This window comes from Falco rusticolus, chromosome 3 (assembly GCF_015220075.1).
Source record: "Falco rusticolus isolate bFalRus1 chromosome 3, bFalRus1.pri, whole genome shotgun sequence".
Taxonomy (NCBI): Eukaryota; Metazoa; Chordata; class Aves; order Falconiformes; family Falconidae; genus Falco; species Falco rusticolus.
The window spans coordinates 97,974,214-97,998,315 of NC_051189.1; the positions used below are offsets into that span (position 1 = coordinate 97,974,214).

The 24,102-nt window shown below is 41.5% G+C and overlaps 1 protein-coding gene across 3 annotated transcripts in view; it reads left to right on the top strand.

Annotated features, from left to right (window-relative positions):
- MCUR1 (mitochondrial calcium uniporter regulator 1) overlaps positions 1–24,102 on the top strand; it is a 44,427-nt gene that overhangs the window by 10,157 nt on the left and 10,168 nt on the right. The window contains exons 7-9 of one of the 3 annotated variants that reach the window (XM_037379356.1): positions 3,023–3,076; positions 4,207–4,321; positions 5,610–7,081. In XM_037379356.1, the coding sequence (XP_037235253.1) occupies positions 3,023–3,076; positions 4,207–4,321; positions 5,610–5,665 (225 nt within the window). In that variant the 3' untranslated portion in view covers positions 5,666–7,081. Of the gene's footprint in view, positions 1–3,022; positions 3,077–4,206; positions 4,322–5,609; positions 7,082–24,102 lie in introns of those variants that run through there. The other 2 variants (XM_037379358.1, XM_037379357.1) reach the window with 2 other exon arrangements.

The following is a 24,102-nucleotide window of genomic DNA, read 5'->3' on the forward strand; positions in this document are numbered from 1 at the left end:
AACTTTGAAATATCTGATAGAACTGAATCAATGTGATCTTAAATTAGAATAACACAGATGAAGAATTAGAAGATTAACAAGTTTTTGCATTATATATAACACTCTAGTATCTAGAGTTCTGTTCCCATAGATATTTTTTTAATAGCTTTTAGGTTCTCAAAGAGGTTGCATATTCTAAATTGAAAGATCTTTTAATGATATTTTTCTATTAATATTATTTCTTATTTGGTCCTTTTTCACAGGTGTGTAATGAACACATAATATTTATCTCCAGTCTAGGCAATAAGAACTGTTCAAGTAGATATCACTTACCTTCTGTGTGTGCCCCTTGACGTTTTTCACAATAATTAGTTTAGGTAACAGCTGTGTCAGTGATTTATTATGACTAACAGTCTGTTATCCCATGGTAGATGCTTGAATAAAGTACAATTTGAGCAGGTAGAATTCTCATTTAAATGTTAATACTACATGCTAATGTTTTAAAAAATCATCACATGGAATGTATTAACTGTGTAAATTATAAGCTTCGCAATGCTTCAGGCATACAAAATCTATTTTAAAACGTTTCACCAGTGATAAATTCAGCACTAGTGTTTTCTTGTGTATTTACGTAGGATCCTGGAATCTGGACTCGGTTGTGCAGAACACTACATTGTTTTGACTGCCTCCAACAAAAAGCAAACTGTGCGAAAAGTCAGCAAAAGCTGACCAACTTTGCAGTCTGTTGTGCAACTATAATTTCATAGTTTCTATGAAAACTTCTAGTTTCTTCCCCCCACTCCCCCACTTTAGTTGCCATCTCTGCCATGTACAAGCAGAAAAGGAAGAAGGCAGATGAATGGGGAGCAGTTGTAGTATATATGCTGAGCTGGGGGAGAGATGTAATCCAGTATTTTCTATAGTAGGCAGAGCATCATTATCATATTTACTTCAATTGTAATGTGACTTGAGGCTGAATGTCTAACTTTCTGAAGGTAAAACTTAGGGTAGTTAAAGGTTACTGTGTGACCTTGTTTTGGCTGGGATAGAGTTAATTTTCTTCCTAGTATTTGGTACAGTGCTCTGTTTTCTTACTAAGTTACTACTCAGAAGAGAAATGTCCTAAGGTTAAACTGATTTAACTTGAAGCACTAAGTAAAATGTCCTTATCCTTCAGTTTTGCTTGAAGTAAGTACTGAAGGAGAATTTCTTAATTTAACACTGATGTGGTCAATCTTTAATGTTTCAATCTCTAAATGCTTTATTTTTTAATTATTTGATTCCACTTTACATTTTTTGGAGAATCCTATGTTGCTTAATGCACATCTGTTTATGCTTTATATCTGCAGTGATACAGATGTGATTTAAAAACTTGAAGTAGGGTACAAAATTCCATATATATTTTCATGTGTTCATGCATCATGGTGTCTCTAAGCTTGCTGTTAAAAACCTCAAGATGCATCTGCCAAACTGGATTTTCTCTGCACTGTGAAAAACATGGACTTAAGGGGGAATCTCCCTGCTGGATTTCAGGGGGGAAGCTTAACCTTGTTTTTCCTCCTTTTTCAATACGTTGGTGTTATTATAGATGTGTGGTGATACATTGCAGTGAAAGTAGTCTTTTTGTAGAGATGTAGTTCGCTGTCTTAAACCTAAGTTTAAAGAGCTTGTAGAATATAAATTATTCAGAAAATATGTTATTTGGCTAACAGTATCATTTAAAAGTAAAATAGACAAACTGTTTCAGTACATAAAATTGTTTATTTAAAATGTCATGGTTCTTTTGATAGTATCCATTTATTAATGTGAGGTCCAAAATCTGCAATGAGATTTCACCTCAAACATAATTTTAATTAGATTCTTTTATAAATATTCTGCCATCTTGCCGCTTGTAAAAATGTCTATTTATATACAATGTTGAATTTTTTTGGTATACCTCTCCTCGTTTAATGAAACAGTCACTAGCTGCTGCTAATTGTAGACATACTGTTATTTGTCTTTTACTATGTCATTTTATACATTTGTAGCATCCTGCTGTCTCTTAACTTCATGTTTCGATCAGTCAAAAGTCCCAAGAGAGCTTTAGATCTTTAAGGAGGGTTTTTCAATGCTGAAGCATTTATGTAGATTAATCTGAGTTTACTACTGAAGTGGAATAAGCTTCCAGAATGGAGGAAAAATGAAGTGACTTTCCACATGGGAATGTCAGCAGATGAGGTGATTGCTGTGTAACGGAGGATTGTGAGATGGGTGCCCGGTGACCTTAATACTCCGCACTATAGACTGGTGGGTTAGCATCTCTATCAATAACTTAATTGCTCCAGTAGTAGGACAGGAGCCATTGTAGATGTCAAGGTAAATCATGCCTGTTCGTGTGTCAAAAAGGTAACCTGCCTTAAAGGTATTCTTCTTTAATTTGGATTTAACTTTCCTTGAACCCAAATAGTTGTGACTTAAAAATAAACCACAACTTCTGATGTTCTACAAATGGCTTAACATGAGATACAAATGTTCTATATTTAACAAATGTATCATGACATGATGGTCAGAACAAACAAGTGGTGAGCAGGTGCAGTGCTGGCTAAACATTTCTGTGTTAGCCAAGTTTGATACAATGTTTTAAATCTGTACTCCCTTTCCTGAAGAAGGTAGATGGTTCAGTCTTATTTGTGCATGTATATCCTCAATGGATTAGTTAACTGTTCAGAATCGTAGAGCTTTGCTCTTCTGAAAGGCAAATTGGCCAACCTTTCTTCCAGCTACTTATTAATAGATACAGTTTTTGCAGAAGATGAGTGTCTGATGGACTTGTGCTGTACAGTTCAGAGGAGTGTGGATGAACACCTGTCTAAATTGTGCTTTTCCAAAGGGCAATTATCCTGCAGTACTGTCTCCTAAGTGTTAGACAATGATCTTGTTCAGGTTCAGTTTTCTACAGAACTTGGAAACAAAGAAACATGCTTTTAAGGGCAGGGAATGTTTAATGACAATATCTTGTTTATCTCTTTCTTTTTTCTTCCTTTTTTGTCCCCCTCCCCTCTAGTACTCACTTAATGAAAGAAAACTACTTGAAATGAGGACAGAAATAGTGGAATTGGTAAGAACTTGGTAGCTGATTATTACACAGCAAATCTTTTTGTATTTGTGTTATTGACCTGGTATTCTTTTTGGAATTTTTCATGTCTTTAGGCACTTTAATGTACAAAATGTCATTGTGCTTTATTATTTCCCAGGGTATTTTCATACTGGTACAGGTAACTGACGTGTCTACATAATAAAAAAGGGTATATTTTATATATATATATATACATGATTGAACCCTCTGCATGTGTATGTATAAAATGTTCAGTAATGACTTTGTTTTGAAACTTCGTGCATGTAGTATTTTCTCTAGATAGAATTCAACTCTTAATGTAAAATTAATTTATCCCCACCTCCACCCCCGTGTTCAGTGAGACGGAAACACATTGCTAGATTCATTTGGCTTCATTCTAGAGGAGTGTTTTACTAAGCATTTCCTCTTCCTTTTGTTTCCTTCCTGTAGTATAGGCACTTATCCCGAGGAAGAAGTCTAGCAGTAAATCATTAACTGATTTCACAGTGTTTCGGTACTGCTGATTTGAAAATATCAGCAACTCGGCAGCTGTTCTAGGTTTTGCAAGTTTGATCTTTCAGTCTTTTCTGAGTAATAATTATATCCTTTTTTTTTTTTTTACAGAAGTCCTGTCTTCTGTCATAATCAGATTCTGAATTTGTAGCTGGTTTTGTGGTAGAACTCATTATAAGATGAAGACATGCTTTTTAAATCAGAAGACCATTTCTCAGTTTTTCTAATGATCCATAAATCTTTATGCTCTGGTATGTTTTTGTCACAAGAAGCTCTTAGACTTCTCAATAGCTCTTACAGTTGAGCAGTGACTTTAATATCGGTGCACTGAAAGACAGACTGAAGCTAATATTTATGCTGCTAGATTGAGATAAGAAAGTCATACAGTTCTGCCACTTGCTAGATTACATGTTAAGTAACATGTAATCATCTACATTCCCTGATTTCACCAGATTACTCAATTCCTTGAATATAATCAGCTAGGAAGGAACTTGTTCTCTTTGAATGCAAAGTAAATACATTTAAGGAGGAACCAAAAATACAGCTTGAAGGGATGGGTTAAACTTATACATAAACTCAAAACTATGCAAATAGCATCGTTTTGTTGCTTTGGTTTTTAGCACGCACAACAAGATCGAGCTCTGACGCAGACAGACAGAAAAATAGACACAGAAGTTGCAGATCTGAAAACAATGCTGGAATCGCACAAGCTTGATAATATTAAGTACTTGGCAGGTAAGGAATCTGATGGTTGTCTCTGACAGTGAAACTGTTAAACATTGTTAAATACTTGGCAAACTCTCGATTGACTGTATTCATAAAGGCCCAGATTAAAAAAAATACCTGAAATAGTCTCAGTCAAGATTAGCAGCCTTATTTGTGTACTTAACCGAGGCAAAGTTTCCTATGATATGCGACTTGATTTTGCATGGGCTGTGGCTGTATGACTTGGGGTTTTTTCCCCTGCTTTATGCTGTAATAATGATGTATATAAGAAATCTAAAAGATAGCCTGTTAACAAGGGCCAAAAAGTTCTTCTGTGCCTGACTTAATTTATAAAAGCAGCCTGCTGCATGCATGTTAGGATTTCTTCATCTGTCTGATGGAGGGCTGTGTGCAAAATGGAACATTTCAGCTTTTCTGACTGTTCAGTGCCATGTATTCTCTAAACTCCCATTTTTCAGGCATGTGCATTACAAAAGTACTATGTGTGTGCGCCTACATTATTGCCCTGGGTAACTTTAATATTTTGACATTTTGCTACTGAGTATGCAGTGCTATCGAATGAGCAGGTTTGCAGTAGAAAATTATTATTCTGGTTTAGATTTTCTGATTATTCTTTTACAATGGATTTTGTCACAAGTACAATCACTTACGTCTATTCAGGCATATCCTTTAGAGAGAACCATTACCGGAAAATAAAAGGTGCTTTATTAAAATGAGAGGAAGTTCTTTTCCCCACCATCCCCGCTCAACAACACGTTGAACTCTGCATGGGAGAGAAAAAAATAATAATTTGTGTTGTGTTTGAAGTGTTCCTGTTGCAAACAGTGGCAAAACTATTTTGTGTTGATTTAAAAGTTAATTTCATTTAAATGGAAATGTAAGAAATTTCAAACTGATAACCCTTGTTAAAGATAGCTTTCATTTCTTTGTTCGCTGAATACTTGACAGTGATTTAATAATCCTGTTACTTGCTTCCTCACTTTACAGTTGTAACTTGCTGTTTGATCTTTTTTGGAATGTAAGCAGCTAAGGGTTTCTTTCGTCCTTTTGATAGTTTTCCAGACCAGTTTTCCTGCATTCTTTTTCTTTTTTTTTTTTTTCTTATTTGTCAATTTTGTGCCCCTCCATGTTGAAATTGTTTGTTATGAATCAAAATCTTATTTTCTTAACATGGGGAAGGGGTGGTGGTTATAGTTCTAGTATTGTAGTAAGATGTGTACATAGCTTTCTGAAGAAATGTTCCAAGAGCTAATGATTTAATGTCTCCATTTCCTTCCTCGTTTTTATTTTCTTTCAGGTTCAGTATTTACGTGCCTTACTGTAGCACTGGGATTTTATCGGTTATGGATATAATAAATCGTCAATTTAGAGGGACTTGGTTTCTGAAAAAGAAAAAAAAAAGTTTTATCTTTGCCTGGACTTTAGCCAAGTGTTGACTGTTTTATTTATTTTTTTTTTGTAAAGCAGACTGTATTGAGAATGTAACCAAAGATGTGCCTAGAGACAAACTGTACACTTACCGTGCATATTTTGAAACTTACCTCTGATGAAAGCATGGTATATGCGTTTTTGCCAATTCTCTCCGCTCTGAACTGCAGTACACCTTGCTGCTACAAAGTGTCATACAAGCAAAGACGGGCATTCCTGCCAATCCTATGGGGCTGCATCCTGTAGAGAAGAATCTATGGAATTGTGTTCCGTTGCCTATTCAGACATGCTTGCCGGGGTCAGTTGCATGTAGCAGACGGAAGTCTTGATTAATGTAAAACTGAAACTACGTGTTTTGTGGCTTGGAGGCACTCTTGTATAACTAGAATTTGTGTTAACTGAACCATGCTTACTTCCCTCCTAACACTTCATACAGTTACTATGATCAAATACTTGTTTTGCTATTTTTATAACATAGTTATCAGCTTGTTCTCCAGATGGCTGTCCAATCAGTCATGTTTCATGAAAGAGTATGTGTAATGATAGCAGTGTTTGCTGCTAGCTTTGTTTGTAATATATTTGTAGAGGGTTTTTGTGACTAGCTTGCCTTTGGGACATGTAAGTATCTCATACTCATTCCATTTGCTAATTGTTAGCTTTACCACTGTAACTGGAAGTTTGAAATGCAGTACAATACACTAGTTGTGTTAACTTAGGGTTAAGTGATACGAAGTGTCTCTGGTGCTACCTTCTTGATGGTGGGGAATTGATGTTTCTGGAAAGAAAAGAGATTTTAAATCATGGTTAGGAAGCAGGGTTTTAGGTGAGGGTACTGCAATACCAAGAGCCTTCTAGGGTTTTTTAAATTGTTTTACTTTTTAAAAATCCTGTTGGTTCTTCAAATGTGGAACTTTTGATAGTGATTATGATAACAAAAGCAGTAATGGAGACTGCAAGGATGTTTAATGCAGTTCTGAGTAAGCCGATGTGAACCAGTAAGCGGTTGCGTCCAGATACTATCATTCTTCCACGGATGAAATGACTGCTTTAGTAGCAGAGCTGCCATCTGTGTTCCTTCAGTTAAGGGAAATTCCTCCTTGTTTGCTCTTAGGAGGAGAGAACAATCTATGCACTGGTAATAAATGCTGTTAGAGCACAATCATGGCTTTGCTTAATGAAAGTAAAGCTGTTTGGCTACTTCGTGCCTGCACTGTAACAACCATTGAAGTTTTTTGGTGGTTGGGAGTGCCAGCTTTGATCATATGCAAGTGCGGAGGAAGAAGAGATGGATGCCTGTAACAATACTGGCCTGAAATAAAGAATTTTGAATATTTCATAGAATATGCTGAGTTTTCATTATAAATGCAACTTTATAATTTGAATTTAGTCTCTTTGTTTGAAGGCAAGTCACTGCTAATAGGATTTCTTTTAAGCTAAGAATTAGCAAAGTTGACAGCCCCTCTAACACACTGAAGAGGAAAGAACAGTCAAATGTAAGGAAAACTTATTGCAAACTAACTTAACAGCCCCTCTAAATTGAATGAATCTGTATTCAAGATCTTCACTTTTTTTGTTTAAAAAAATATTTTTTGTACTAACTTAGAGGACTTGACACTTTCTCAAATTAGACAAGCAGTGATTTGTTTGGAATGACTTCAGTGTTGGTTCTTGCCTTCCCAGGACAGATAATTCTATATGTCTGTGTAATCCGTACATCTTTGCCCATATGCCTGAGCATCTGATAAACAGTTGCTAAGATAACTATTTAGAACTAATCTTAATACAGGGTCTATGCTGTGAAAAACAGATACTATGCAAAAAAATTCTTTTTATGGCAGGTGGAAGGAGGAAGTGAAAGATTATAGAGCAATATGTCCTGGAATTAGCAAGTGTCAGGCAAACCAGCACTTCTTGGTGAGTGTTCTAAACAAGGAATGAAGTTAATATGTCATTCAGGAAAAGGATGCTATAAATAGAGCGTAATTATTATTTCCTAGCCCATAAAATCTTCAAGTGTAAAAGCTTGTTACTTCTGTATGCATAAATGCAAGATTTTCTCCAGTTTCCTCTGATTTTAAAGATCAGTTTAGCCATCTTTCGAACACGGTCTCATGATGTGTACTACATTTATTAGCATTCCAAAAAAGCAGAAGACCCCTCCATATATTTCCAGACACAAATTCTTTCAAAAGAGATTTAAACTCAAAGAATGAGCCTTTTGGTTCAGGTGAGAAGCAAGTACATCGGGATGTACTACTAAATAGCTCTTGAGAAGCAACAGTTGTGTCAGATGATCACTAAATTAATCAATAGCAATTCTCCAAATTCTTTTCTGTAAGACTCTGTATTGTGCTGTATATTGTCTCTAATGTGAATCAGTAGCAGTTTGAAATTTACAGAAATACTTTTCAGTTCTCTGACTTTGTGTTTTGATTTTTAACTGCCAGAGCTCTTTCAAAAGATGGAAGTGAAAAATAAATGTGACTGTTACTGTAAAAACACTTTACCTGTGAAAACTTGCAGCAGCTCCCCCTTGATTCATAAATTTATCTGTTTGCTTCCTGCCTGACAGGGGAAAACAAGTACAAAAGAAAAATTTTTTTCTAGCATTTAGTTTAATCTCTCAGGCTCTCTCTTTAGGTTAGTTTGTAAGAACAGAGGATGCAGCTAACGCTAAGCCCCAGCTCTGACGCTTTCAGGAACAGCCCATCTAGTGAGAGCATGTAAGAGTAGTGTCTGCCTCTGTTAAAACTAGTGAGTTTTCCCTGTGAACTTCCACGCTCACACAGCAGACCCAGGAGGTTCTTCAGGGATTTGTTTCCTTTCAGGAAGCAGATTGAGAATCATTGCATTTGCTGAAAACCTAAGTTGCTCTGAAGGCTTTTTCTGTTTTGCAGAACAAATTGAGATCCAGAGGATTTTTAAAAAACAAACAAACAAAAAACCAATCCCCTCCACTACCCAACCCTGTATTTACTTGTAATATGTTAGTGGGAGTATACTGATTTTAACTGCTTTTCTGTCTGGCTTTCCCTCTTGTTTTCAGTAAAAATCTGTAAGGGAGCAGTCTCCTTTTTACTGGTATTTATTAACTAAATTGTTTCAAGTATTTTATTACAGTCAAATCACATGCTGCCTAGCCCTTTCTCTATTGAAGCATTGATGGCATCGTTCATTTCCCAGAACATTGTGGAGTTGTACTTAAAACCATGAGCTGACAAATGAAAACGTTTTTAATGTAGGTATGAAATCTTCAAATTTTTCTAACCACAAATGTTTTGGTTTACTAGAATAAGCCTTCTTCTAGTTGTGAATATTCACTTAACTGACGTTTTCCTAAATGGTGAAATCCAAGCTCCATGCAACTAGTAATGGTTCCTGTTGACCCTGGAGAAAGGTGTGCTTTTATCTTCTAGATATTGAGTTATACTGCTTCATAGGCTTTCTCTTCTTCCTCTTCATACCAGCTGTAGACCTTGCACAGGAACACTGGTGAGGTTTTTTGCGTGTGGGTATTTTTTTAATCAGCAAAGTTAGCTAAATCTGTGTGATTAGTTCCTTTGAATTAATGATAACGTGAGTAAAACTTAGTTTGGCATCTCCCACTGAGTTTCCAGGAATCAAGTAAACTGTCTTTATTATGATTTCTCAAATGATCAGAACTCAACGGGACAATTCAATATTAACAAAACTGCTATGCAAAGTCTTTTTTCAAGGAGTAAGTACACTGTAAAATTAATTACTTTTTTAATGTTTTAATGTATTTGGAAGTTTTTTCAGTAATTATTAGTTTGACAACTATGTTTTCGTTTTAATTATTTTCCCCTTTAGTTCTATGTATTTGAATTTATAGGGCTTTTTGTTGGGGGTTGGGTGGTGCTTTGTTTTGAGTAAAGCTTTCTTTATAAGCAATTGATTTCCTTCAGTCCCTAAATAGAATTAATTTACAATCAAATATGTGGCTGGAATATTGGGGGTTGTTTTAATCGGAAGCAAATGCATACAATCTTGGAGATAGAGGGTCTGCTGTGTCTTTGTTAGGAAAGCTTCCTTTGGCTTAAACCACTTTTTACCCTATTGCCGAACATTTTAAAGCAGCAGTGTTGTTTTACACTTAAATTCTACATCAGAGCAGTTGCCTCCTGTCCTTAACATGCAGTTTTGTAACTAGATAAAGATCATAGAGGAAAGATAGCAGTGTTTGCATAGTGTTCCTTTGAAACCTGTCCATTCCAAGAAAGAAGATTCCAATTTTCTTGGGAGGATGCCCAGCTGGTATCAAAAAGAAAATACTGGAAATGAGTAAAAGATATTGCAGCAAATAATCAGTCTTGGGCCAGTGTTTATCCCCATAGTGAGGCACATCAATGTGTTGTGATACTTCAAATACCCTACTCCCTTTGCTGTTGCGATACACACCCTATCAAACTCTTAGAGGTTCATTAGGTTCCCCGTCATATTCTGAAACGATATCAGCTTGATTAGAGTCATGACTAACGCTACTCATGAATAGTCTCTTCTTGTTGCGTAAGTAAAAATGTAGAGTGGAAAAAAAAGGAGGGGTGGTGTGTTGGGGGTTTTTTGTTTGTTTTGTTTTTCCTGCGGGTAAGCAGCACATGTTCTGTGAGAACTTTGAACAGAACTGTACGGTACATCACTATAATAACAGCATACTTAGAGCAGGCAACTGAATGTGGTCAAATCACGCTTGTCTGCAGGGCTCCAGGGTTTGCTGCAGAACTGATAGGGTGAGTAATAGTTACCTTGGCAAGGGGCGTGAAGGGAAGCAGGGCGGGTTTCTCAGCATGAAGGGAAAACAGAATTTATACAGTTTATGCTTTTAATCTCCAGCTTGCTGTGGTCTTTCTCCATTGTTAGAAATCTTATAGCTGTCTTACGTAGGATTGTCAGCAACACATGTTGCTCTGTGAATAGGCAGCTATTAAATATGTCATTTTGTGATTTTTTTTGTCCACAGTAACTAATGTCACTTTGAGTCACTCTTCTGTCTTTACTCAGGTTCTGTTTTCTTGTGGCAAGGTATGCTAAGCATTATATATTGACAAAGTTCTCCCAGTGATGCAAGAAATGAAGAAATACAAAGGCCGCTTCACAAGCTCCCTTTAAAGACTACTTACCACAGCCAGATCCAGATAGTGGCTGGAGATTTGGATAATCTTTTATATCACGGCTTTCAAAGAAGTCAGTTCAAATGCCTTGTGATTTACATGCTGAGTTCCCTTGTGTTCCTTAGACGCCAGCTCGGCCAAGGCACTAACCACCACCTTGTCTGAGCTGCTGAGCCCTTCACTGAGCTTTTAAGACAAAATAAAGCGGCAGGCCTGAGCCTATGCTAAAAAAATTAACCACTGATGATGCACAGATGAGGCGGAGTGTGTCTTGTGTGGATGCTGCATGCGGGTTGTACATTTTCATTCAGGTTTTTTTTTTTTTCTTTGATGTAGTTCGTTACCTTGTCTCACATGTTACGCTGCAGTACTGTTCACATGTCCTGGGGTCTGGGAAGCTTTTAAGAGGCAGCTGAAATGCTATGGAAGTTAGAGGAGAAAAGTGCAAAATAAGACTCGTGGTTCCAAAAGTCCATAGGAAAATTCTTGCAGGGATCTTAGTGGTTTTGTTTCCTCTAAAATGGAGCTTTGTTTAAAAATCCAATTTTTTTTTCAAAAGTATAGAATTGTTTAGGTTGGAGAATACCTTTAAGATCACTGAGTCCAACTGTTAACCCTGTCCCTAAGCGCCCTGTCTGATGAGTCTTTTAAATACCCCCGGGGATGGTTTATTCAGAGATATTTGAGTACCCTCCGTGGGCAGCCTCTGCAGTGCTTGACAGCCCTTTTGGTGAAGGAATTTTTCCTGATCCCCAATCTAAACGTCCCCTGGCACAGCTTGAGGCCGTTCCCTCTTGTCCTGTTGCTTGTTACCTGGGAGAGGAGACCGACCCCCACCTCCTGCAGCCTCCTTGCAGGGAGTTGTAGAGAGCCATAAGGTCCCCCCGAGCCCCCTCCTCTCCAGGCTGAAGCCCCCGGTTCCCCCAGCCTCCCCCCCCAGCCCCTGCCCCAGCCCCTGCCCCAGCCCCTGCCCCAGCCCCTGCCCCGCTCTGGTCACGCTCCAGCCCCTCAGTGCCCCCCTGCAGTGAGGGGCCAGAGCTGAGCCCGGGGCTCAAGGTGCGGCCTCACCAGTGCCCAGCACAGGGGACGGTCACTGCCCGGGTCCTGCTGGCCACACTATTGCTGACACCTGCCAGGGTGCTGCTGGCCCCCTTGGCCACCTGGGCACGCTGGGGGCTCATGCCCAGCCGCCTGCTGACCGGCCCCCCCCGGCCCTTCCCCGCCGGGCAGTTCCCAGCCCCCAGCCCGCAGCGCTGCGGGGGGTGGGTGTCACCCGGGTGTGGGACCCGGCACGGAGCCGTGTTGAACCTCCTACAAGTGGCCTCGACCCATCGGCCCAGCCTGCCCAGATCCCACTGTAGAAGCTTCTGAGTTTATTTTTATTATTATTTTTAATTCTCCTAACCGCCTTCCAGTCTGTGCATTGCAGCATGCTACTCTGTGTGAGTTGTTTCATTTTTAATAATCTGATTTGGGGATGCCCATGACCACAGCTCTCAAAAAAGCGATGTGAAGATACTGCTCTCTTTTTGGTATTCCGTAAAAATGCATCCAAGACTTAAGGAAATGTAACAACACGTTGTCCACTCAGCTGTTAAGCAGTTAGCTTACCTTGTTCGAAACAGGGTCCCAGTTTGCCCTAAGGTATCGGACCACACCTGCCAAGTTATAAAATCGATGATTCATAAAGTGCAGTTAACTGGGGGGGTGGGAACATCTAAGGAAGCTAATCCTGTTTGATAAACAGTGGTAGTCATCAGCTAACAAAGTAAAAACATGCTCACTGTGGAAGGTAAATGTTTAATAGAAACCTCATCCCCATTTACTTAAATGCCAGTGTTTTGAAAGGTATTCTCTTTCTCTGCTGTTACCTAACAGGAAAAAAAAAAGCAGCATGGTTCTGTACTTGGGCACTCCTAGCTCATTTTCCTTTGCAGTTCCTAACTTCAGATATTCAGTGTGTCATTTCATGAATACATTTTTGATTCTTTTATATGTAATTTGTAGTTTCAACATTGTTTTTAAGCTTTCTTCCCCCCCCCCCCCCCAGATTGTAGAGAGATTTGGAGGAGGGAGGGGTTGATTTTCAGTTTGTTCTTAATGAGGGATTTAATGTATTTCTTAATGAAGCAGTGCTTAGTGCATTAAAATATGACCAAAGGCTCTCTTGCAAGCCTTTACTTGTTCACTGAAGTTAAAGGTTTATTTATACGAACGTTTCATGATCCAGTCTTCTGATTGATGCTTGTTTAAGTTTTTGTACAAATTGTATTTCAAGTAGCAATTTAAATATTTCTGTACGTTGTTAGTACATCACCGCACGCAGCAAAACCACAAGACTCAGAGGTACTCAAATATCTCCAAATAAAACAAGCCACAGGATCATGTATAAACAGATAAAAATGGGGGGAGGGGGGGGCAGCGGGGATTGCAAGGTGCTAGAAGTCTGTGTGCTGTCTAAATAGCTCAGATAGCGAATAGATAAGACTGTAGCAACAGTGAAAGAAAACATAAGCAAAGGCAGATCCTTCGGTCCATAAATGAAGGTGGAGGCACGCAGTTCCTCTCTGCGCTTGGACAAACCCCAGCAGCAGCCGGACGGCTGTTTAACTGCCTTTGCCGCCTGTGTAGCTGCTGTTCCTTGAACTGGGGGTCGTGGTGTGTTAATCCAGAAAATGGAGGCTTATTCTGTGCGCTTTTCTGTTGTCTTGAGATGAAACACTTCGCTGCAAATATGTGAAGTTTTCTGTAAGCTGCGTTTGGCTTGGTGTGAAAACTGTAATGGAAATGTGTGTGGTGGGGGTTGGTTGGTTTTTAGATCTTTTATCTGTGTTGCTCTATCGTACTTCGAGTCCTGATTGCAAACTACCAAAGGGCGATTGTTCCCTGCTAATTACCCTTCCTGAAGTAACAGGTGGGCTATGTGATGCGGTGATGAGCCTAGGAATGAGCCATGGGGATGCTCGTGAGACAGAATTACTGTGGAGAGATTAAAGAGCTAGCCAAAAAAGGGCCAAAACCAAGAAAAGTGAGTTGCTTCTTGAAGCACTGCTTCAAGGGGGGGGAATACTGGAAATACAGGCACATAATGAAAGGGAAAAGCTCAAGAAATGGTGATGTTAAAGAAGGCCTATGAGTGATAGCAGGTAGCAAGTTAGTTGCTAAGTTACGAGGCAATTTTGGACAGCAGCTATGTAGGCAAGGATGGTTTCACGGGTCTGTGCCAAAGTTCCCGTGTTCAGAGATGATATGGAAGCATTATGTCAGTGTCAGACCCTTGCGTGCGGAGTACAGCAGTTCCATTGCTGGGAAAGATATCTGGGAGCTCCTCGCTCCCTTCCTCTGCACGGCTTGGGGAGGGGGGCAGCGCCAGCCTTTGTGCCTTGCTCTGCCCCACACTCGGATGAGTCCTCCGAATTCCAGCTCCTGCTGGCATAATAATACGGGGAAATCCAGCTTTTAAGAGCAGAGAGGTGGTTCCTGCCTATTTTTCGTTGCAGTTCCTACCAGGGTTGTGAGCTCTATGTTCTGCCCTTTCAGAAGAGATCGCAGCCTCAGCCTGCCTGAGGATAGGAAACAATGGCCCTTGGCATAATCTTTTCTGCAATGGGGATGAAATAGGACTGTTGAATGATAAAAAGAGACTCTAATCTTTTGCTGGGATCCCGAGGGCTGAAGGGCTTTTCTCCCAGAATGGATTCTAGCCTTTCCAAAGGCAAAGAATGGTGAATTCAGTAATGAGTCCCTAGCTAGCCAGCATAATAGATTCGCTCTATTTAAACCTTGTCCCGAGAGACCTGTATGTGGGTTGTTTTTTTTATTTGTGGTCTCTGCTACCGTAGAGCTCGGATCGATGAAACTGCTCATCAAATATGTACCTAGCATTTGTGACGGAGATTGATGAACGCGGCCAAGAACAGCTAGGTGTTACATAGACACTGTTTCTTGTGCTGATGCAGTGGGTTGACATAGGCTGTTGCCAGAATCTTGATTTGATTCTTTTTCGTGTGTGATCAATGTTAGTCAACGTCAGACTGAAGAAGCCACACTTGATCTGTATGACAATTATGATTCTCTGAGCTTTTTCCCTAGTACATTCAATTTAATTTACTGTGCCTTGCTACCTCCAGTAGTATGGGGGACTTTTCAGATAGCACAAAGGAAAGAATACTTGGGGATGTAAAAGGAAAATTTTACAAAAAAAAAAAAAAATGCATGAAAAGAAGTATAGTTTTACCGTGAGTAGATAGATTGTGCCAGACTAGCTTGGCAGCTTTCTTTGGTAATAACTGTATAACAGACTTTGTAGGCAAAAGAAACACAATAGAACTAATAGATCTTGGCTTAAAGTTCCACATAATCTAACTTGAAGATACAAAGATAATGCTGTTAAGAAGTAACCTCATGACGGCGAGACAAAAAGAATTCTGTTTGCTGGTGTTCCAGAAGGACCAATTCAAACTGTAAGCATGCTGGAGATGGGCTGCTAAGATGTTCAGAAATGTGATTTATTTAGCCTAACAAATGAAAACAGAAGCTAGGCTGAGCCTGGGCATGTTCTCAAGGGTACTATATTAGCAGCAGACACAAGAGAAAGGAAAGAATTATTTAAGGTAAAGGACATAGACTTGCCATACATACATTTAGGATAGAAATTATAAAGATGTTTTTGACCACCAGAGAATTTAGGATTTGGAATAGTGGTCCAGTAGAACCAGCAAGAAGAAATCCAGTTGGAAGACTAGCGTGAACCAACATAGTCACGTTATGCTGAGTGTTGTTTACATTAGCAAAGACAGGACTCCATAGGGAACTTGCCTCTCTTGTAAGTTTATATAAACACTGATTTTTGTTTTCTTGGCTAGATGTAAATTTTTACCAGAGTTGTAACCACAACTTTATATCCATTGGTTCAAGTGTCAGGACTATGTCAGCATTTTTTGACAGTAATTTCAGTAGATCAAAAAACACATGTCATGCCCTCGTGTTTAATGAGTATGAAAAATGTGATTTTTAAAAGGTTGTTGGGGTTTTTTTTTAGTCTTCTAATCTTCTGCCAATGCATCTGAGATAATTTACTGTAAAACTCAAGACAGGACTAATGGGCTACTCCCCTCAGTCTAACATGCGTTTGAAAGGCGAAACATGTAGATTCTGAAGTGCACTAAGCCTTATTTTCATCTTGAAATCATCTACTAAATTTCTTTAAAGATACTTTTAATATATGAGAACATCTAATTATAGCTAAAGATAAACTGGACGTCAATTATCCTCCCTTCCTGCTAGGTCCTGGCAGATGAACAATCCCAGGAAGAGTGTTTAGCCTGGCTGCTCTCTGACTCACTATACCTTGACAGATCTGCTGTCCTGCTCCCAGCAGCCCAAAGGTGACCGAGGACAAGCGTGTGTATGGATACGTGTGGACACATGCAGGGAGGGCAAGGAAGGACACATCTGCCCTGTTTTACGTTCTCTGTGCTCAGCCTTAGTGTTTATGCAGAGTTACGTTGGTACACGCAGTCCTGGTACGAGCGAAGGAGTTCCTCACGCTGCTGTGAAAGCCATTTCTTAGAGTGCCAGACTCCCAGGCCGATAAGCAATTCGGGTGTTCTGCAGTCATCTTGACCTCCCTCTACGACCTGCACCTTCCCTTCCCCACTCAGCCCCCGGCTGCAGAAGTCCGCTCGTGTCCCCGCAGCCGCAGCGCCTTGCTGCCCTCCTCCCGGGGGTACCTCTGCTGCTCCTCACTCTCCTGGTCCCACAAGATCTCTTGCTGGAGAGCTGGAGTGGTATTTCCACAGCTGGCCTCAGCCCAATTGAGACTGAGGGAAGCTGCAGCCATTTTGAGGCGAAACAGATAAAATGGAAGCCTTTCCTGGTATCTTGGTGGCACAAGTAACTTCTGCTCCTTTTCCGTTCGCCAACTCCAACTGCTGATCATCATCCAGTTCTCCGATGTCGCAACGCTGCGCTGCAAGCCTCTTTTTTCCCAGGCTTTGCTCTGTATCCCCGTGCTGCCGGCAGCACCGTGTTTCACCTTGGAGCAGATGTCCCACGTCTGCTGCTCCGAGGTGCTGTTATCCTGCCCTCCTCGGCCAAGAGAAGAGTTGCTGTAACTGAGATGCTGAGGTGCGATGGGGAGAGGAAATTAAGTGATTTGGGAGGTGAAAGGTTTCAGCTTGCCCATCCTCAGTTATTGGCTTCTTTGTTTAGGTTTCCTGGGGAGAAATAGATAAGGCCTTTAAACCTTTCAAGAAGGTTCTTAATTGGCAGCTTGGTTAAGGGGCAGTAGGAGCGTGTATCGAAGAAACAGGAATGAACAACAAAACCAAAACAGAAGGTCGTGATTCAGGGGAATGTGCCAGAGGGAGCTCTCAGAGCAGATCGTGTTTATTGCTCTTATTATCTCTGCGGTCCAGGCAGCAGGCACAGGCCAAAGGAGCTCTCCTTGAGCTGGCACGGAGAGGCGCACGGGGAGCGGACCACAGAGGAGGCAGCATGTTTTCCGTGTTTTCCTTTGGAAAGGGGCGATAACGATTGTGCAGTAGACTGGAAATATTTAGCCGTATAAAATGTCTCAGTGTTAGCAGCAGCAATAGCAGCTCTCGCACATTTCTTTATTAAAAAAATAAATCAGAGACATTAACTTTCACTGTGGGGTAGGAGGTCAGTCACCATTTATTACACAAACTATTGCAGCTGAAAATGACTGAGGGAAAACTTCCTAATTAGCCCTGTTGTTTATTTTTTTAAGAGAAAAGTAGCTGAACTTCTGAATCTGGTTTCCTGTGGAAACAAAGCTTACGCAATCTGTGTTTGTCCTGTACCTCATAATCGTTGTGACCCTCTGACAAATCAGATTTTGACTAAAGTTGAAAGAGTGATAATGTTAGATATAATTATGGTTTTTTTAAATGGTTCATCAAACCTGGCAGCAGGATAAGGGACAGAGAGTTGGGTTACTGCCTTGACTGAAGAAAAGGCAAGAGGATCCCAGCCACTGCACGTTGCTCGCCAGCCAGCCAGCACACACGTGCCCACAGTGGGTATTTTTATAGCTCCGGACTAGTCCCGGAGTTTGTTGTCTCTCGGTAGTGACGGTGTCATCGGAGGCACGAAGAGAGCGGGGATTATTGTGGTGAAGGAGAGAGAGATGTAGGACAAAGGACACAAATCCGTAGGAAATCAGGCTTCGTTAGTTCTGCTGCTCAGGAACAACATGTTTGTCTAACAATAGCTTTCTGCCCGAGCACATACGTCAGAACCAGATTAGATTTCTATTTGCATACCTTCTTACCTTTCTCAAGAATGCCTCTGGCATAAAGCTCCTCAATTTATTTTTCTTCCTTAAGACATGGGTCTCTCTTCAATAGTAACTGTGAAAGTTACATCTTATTTCTTAATAGATTTATTACTTTGTTTACTTAAAGTCAGATGAACTGGGTTTAATAACAACATCAAATGTTTGCTGCTTTTTTTAATCCTCTTGGCTCTTCAGAAACAACAAAACAGAGAGAGAGCAAATGAGCTGGATGCAATTCCGTGTTGTGTGCACACACTGAGAGCAGAACCTGAACGCAGTATTGTTGTGCAATGTAAACAAGGCATAAATTTATCCTACAGAACCCTCGTAGCCGATGATCTGAGAGGGAAAGAATCCAGTGGATTTCTGAAGCATAGGATGAGCCTGTAGCACTGACAGGAAGAACAGGATTTTTTTGCTGTAAACTGAGTGCTTTTTATACGTACTGGTTGAAATACTAAGCATGGGGGGGGGTGGGGGGGGGGGGGGGGTGGGAAACACAAACCACAAGAAAACTTTTACAGCCACTGTTCAGAAGAATGATGTACTATCCAAGGGAGTTTTTAATCTGCAGGGGGAGAGAATAGGAGCTGTGCTCTTCTTTCTGTCTTACGTAGTCCAAGGTCTGTATTATGCTCATTATAATGATATCAGTGCTTCTAAATTAAAGTAGCAATGCCCAGATTCCACAGGGATGCGTGTCACAGAAATGCATGTGCTGGCAATTAAAACAGAGTTTTCAAATATTGCTTCAGATTCAGACAAGAACTTTTTTTATGCGGTTGTGTCATAAAAAAGGAAGCTAGAGCCAAACTGGGGGGGCAGCATTAATACATGACAGCCACTGACACAACCGGAGACCTTGCTAACCACACCAGAGGAAAGAATGTTTTCAAATACGAGGTAGTGTTTCAGGAGCTCAGCTCTTACTGAAGTCCATCCAAACCCCAGCTGAATGTTCCCCCTGCTAGCCGCTTTGAAAATTCGCTCCAAAGAATAACTAGTCACCTGTGAAGAAAACGAGATACAGTTACAATGAAATAGATACTACTTTTAGATCCTGCCACTGGGCTACTCGGTATCCAGCCATTAGGACTGTGCCTTTCCAGGGGCAAGTATTTGATGCTTCAGGGGCAAAAAGAGGCACAAAGAGCCAACTAAGCTGCGCCGCACTTCACGGGAGTAGGGGATGGTCCTTCCCGATCCCCCCATGGACAGGGGGGTTGTGAAAATAAATACAGAGCAATTACCCTAATTGCAGTCTTAGCAAATGCGATTAATGATCAAACAGTTTTCCAACGTTTTGGCAAATCCTGCCTTAGTGTTATTTGCCTTGCATTCCTCCCACAGCAATAAGCTGTGTAAGTTGACAAAAGGAAAATGCAAAAAGCACTACCTTTTGTGTCCCGGGGGGCTATAACTTGATTGCATCCAACCTACTCTTCAGTAGCTGACCTAATTTCTTCTGTTGTTAACAATTTTAGAAGGAAGTTTTTACAGGCTCCTTGTACACAATACGGATTAGTACTCCCAGATATATTGGACAAAAAAAGAGGATGAAAAATAGACTTTAGTTCCTGGTGCATTGTTGGATTAATTTAGTTGGGTGTGTCTGGTAGAGGAACAGAGGAGCCCAATTTTGTTCACCTTGCATTTCTGTGTTCTGAGGCTAAAATAAAGCTTGTGTTGCACACATACGGTGGCTAATGAATTAGCTCCAGTCATCAGCTTAACTGCTAAGAAATTTTACACTGGGTCAAAATGAACGCATCGGTACACTTACAACCTAGCAGCTCAGATCCACGTTCAAAACAACCACCTTAAACGTGTCATTAAAAGGCTAAAATACACCCACTGGCAAAGCCTGCATCCCAGTAACGTGGCCCCATGAGTCCTAGGCTGAGTCAAGGGGATCCTGCTAAGAGCGGTGGTGAAGGGGACGGGATTTGTTTTATACAATTTTTGCCGTAACTTGCTATAGGCCGTGGATGTTTGCTCAGTTGCACCTAGTCAAACTGGTTTACATTGTCTCCAGCCTCATCATCTGTAAGTAATTCTCTCTCTCTCTCATCTCTCCAACCCCACCCTCCACTGTGCTGATGCTCACAGTTGTGCTAGAGTTGGTATTAGAACGTGTCCAAGTTCTGGGGCTTGGGGGCTGAGAGGCTAGGGGGCTTGGGGGGTGCTGGAATGGCAGTTGGGGGGTGTCTGGGCTGCAGTGGCCTTGCCTGGAATTCAGGTTTAACTGCTTGAAATCACTTGCTCTTGGTAATATGTTCATTTAAGCAGTTAATACGTATGACTGAGTGTAGTGCGGCGCTTCCGACCCTTCCCAGCCCTTTCCTGTGCAGTTCAAGTAGCTACACTTTTGTTACAGCACGTGGCTGGTGAGAAATAGTGACGAGTTTTTTGAATGGCACAAGCTGAAACCTTTCCCCTTGCTCACAAGGGGAGAAAGGATGACTTGCAGCAATTTTTAATCCAGGAACGCAAACTCCGGGGAGATGAAGTCTCTTGAATAGCTGTGACAGCAGCCCTAATGTAAAGTAAAGCATTCTGGGACTAAATAAATGGCACACCGGAGAAAGAAGGGGATCTGGAAGGAGCCTGCAGAAACTGTGGATGAGTAACCTGGGTTATTGTGCTAATGAAATTGTTTTGCTTTGAGATCTACTCCTGTGGAGAGAGACTGAGTCGCTTTGTCTTGGCCTATGTCATGGGGAGGGGGAGGCTAAGATTTATTTTTAATGACTAAAATAGCTATACAGCTGCCAGGGAGTGCCTCGATTCCCTGGCACACAGGGACTCACAGCTATCCAGGAGAGTTACAGGGAACTTTTGCTTTTAGCCTTCTCTGTGCCACCGGCCACTGTCCTCCAGCCGAGCTCTCCAGGCAGCACTGCACACACCCTCCAGGCTTTTTAGCTTCTCCGCTGATGTTTGCTGAGATTGCTTTTCCCCCAGGGTCCAGCCTGGGAACTGGCTGAAAACGGAGCGCCCCCCCCCCCCCCCCCCCCGCCGCCAGCTGCTTTCCGCCCCACTCTGTGCTGGGGCTTCCATCCCCACAGCTGGGGCCTCCCAGAGCCCCCCAGTATGCTATGGGGGAACTTCTCTGCATTGCCTGGAGCCCCCTTCTCCAGGGAGCACAGCTTGCTTCTCCCTGCAGGCATGGCAATGCTATCAGCCCCCACTGAGGTGGTGTTTGATTTCCCTGTTTTATCTTTGAGCGCCAAGTAGAGCATTTCATATCTATAAATATGTGTATATTACATATCCTGTTACAGTGATATAACATACAATGGGAATAGGCCGGTGTTAAGTCCCAGCTTATCAGCCTCCCTTAACAGGGAATTCATGGTGTTTTAATTATGTTGATGTAGTTACAGCAACACATAGTTCTCCATGTAAAAATAGGATGAGAAAAATCCCTTAAGGAAGAGAAATTTTGCTGGCCAGTTTTAGAAAAACCTTCACATGCACAACTTTTCTTTCAGGTGTCCGGCTATTCTCCGTACGTAGGAGAAGCTCTTGTTTATAATGGGCTGATTAATCATTTGACAAGTAAGTTTACTCATAAAGCCGCCGATTTACCGTGGGACTTGCTTTGAGAAATCTGGCGGTCTGGTGGGGGCTGCTGGGGTCCATCTGGCAGAGAAGGGGAAAAGCATCTTCAGCCATGGGCTCACAAGGTGGTGAGGAAGGCCCACTCCTACCAGTTTGACGCCAGTGCCAGCAATAGATGCCCAGAGCCTGGAGGTAGGTTGCAGGTCAGCAGGAAAGCACCTGAAGAACAAAGGAACACATGAACATAAAGCAATTCCAGCCACTCCAGCCAGTAAGTCGGCTGGGGGGAGGGGGGCAACTTAAATGCCTCTACACAAACACAGGTAGCATGAGGAACAAACTAGAGGAGTTAGAGACGTGCGCATGTGTGCAGGGCTGTGATCTTACTGGCATCACAGAGGTGTGGTGGGATGGCCCCTGTGACTGGAGCGTTGGAATGGAAGGGTATGGGCTCTTGGGGAATGTCACCCTCTGGGTCAGCACCCAGCTGGAGTGCACGGGGCTCTGCCTGGGGATGGGTGAGGAGCCAGCTGAGAGCTTATGGGTCAGGATTTATATTGGATATAAGGAAGAAATTCCCTACTGTGAGGGCGGCGAGGCACTGGCCCAGGCTGCCCAGAGCAGCTGTGGGTGCCCCATCCCTGGCAGGGCTCAGGGCCAGGCTGGACGGGGCTGGGAGCAACCTGGTCTAGTGGAAGGTGTCCTGGCCCACGGCAGGGGGGTGGGACTAGGTGATCTTTAAGGTCCCTTCCAACCCAAACCATTCTGTGATTCTATGATCCAGCTCCATGCATGGCTAAACTGAGTAATTACATAATTCCATTTCTTTAATTCAAGCCTTCTCTGCTGCACCCCTTTCTTTGTGTAGGTTTGTTTTATTCTGTCCTGTCTGTCATGTCCATATTTCAAACTACACTTCGCTAGCACAAAGCGCAGTGCCCAAGGTGGTGGTTGATCACAGACATGTTCTGTATCGTTACATTCTACAGCTCACTTGTTCTGCTTCAAATTCAGAGGTGATACTGATTTAAAAATCTGAAGGAGAGAAAACTCATCTTGAAGTGTATCCAAACTTGTATTCAGCCTTACTCATTGCTTTGAGTATTAGGCAGAAGTGTCAGCAGAGTTTTTATGGGACCGGTTATCCCACACAAATATGAGTATTCATATGGCTTATGGTAGAGGTGTCAGAGCTACATTTACAGAGGATCAGGCTCAAGGGCTCCAAACTTGCAAAATTAGTTTGTTTAGATTGGCATTGACAGAGCTACATACAACAGCACTGTTCAGAGGGTGAAGCCCTACATTAGAAAGCACTAGGCAGGAGTTCAAACGGACTATGGAATTGTTGGACTGGGCAAAAAAAGCTGTCAGCCTGGTAAGTGTCTCATTCATTTTCTTCCTTTCTCAGTGCAGCGCAACCACAATTTCTGTCCCTTATATTGTACTTAAAAATACTTTAATATTTGTTTCAGTGCACTCCAGGCAGTTAATAGATTCTTTCCTGTATTTGTGATTGCTTGATCTGTTTATTGGTTCATTGTGCTTTTTAATCTCTCAGTGGGGAAAAAAACCACTGACCACTAAAAACATTTTTTTCAGTTTTATCAAATTGTTCTTTAATCACTGATGGGCATTTTTTCTTTCTTTTAGGTGGCTAAATTAGGAGTTGACTCCAGTTTCCTAGCTAGTTTCTTCAAGTTTACCTGAAAGGGGCAGGGTGCAGGGGAAGATCACTTGCCCAGGTTTTCTGACTTGTATTATAGATATTCAGGCAGAACAAAAAGAAGTGTGAAACAAGGAGCGTCAACAAATTTCATAAGGATTAATGTTTGCATCGATGATAAAGCAGAAGAAGAAACGCATGGCATGATAAGTAAAAGTAATCAGAAGAGGGTGTGACTGTGAAGGAGAAAGAAAATTAAAAGTGGAATGATGGTAAAAGAGGGAGTCGGGAGAGGTTTAAACAGGTGAGAAAATGGGCAGTGATCATTGTGTTGTCTTTTGGTTGGTAATAGTGGGGAAGGGGCGATTATAGATATCTCCCATGTGGGTACAGGGGAGAGGAAAAGGGAGGGAATGTACAAGAGTGCTGTGACTTTGAGAGGAAAGGTTGCAAACCAGCTGCCTTGGGGTAGGACTGGCTTTGAGTAGTCCAAGCAACAGGGCGGGACAAAAGAAAGGCCAACACTTATAAACAGAGTAGAAGGATTGGAGTGGCACTTCAGGGGGCTCCTCAGAAGTTCAGCAAGCAGCCACGTAAAAATAAATTGGCAAAGACACATCCCCAAGAGGACATAGTGGCTAAAACATAGGACTGGATGGATGAAGAGACCAAGATAAATGCACGTGTCACTGATGCAGAA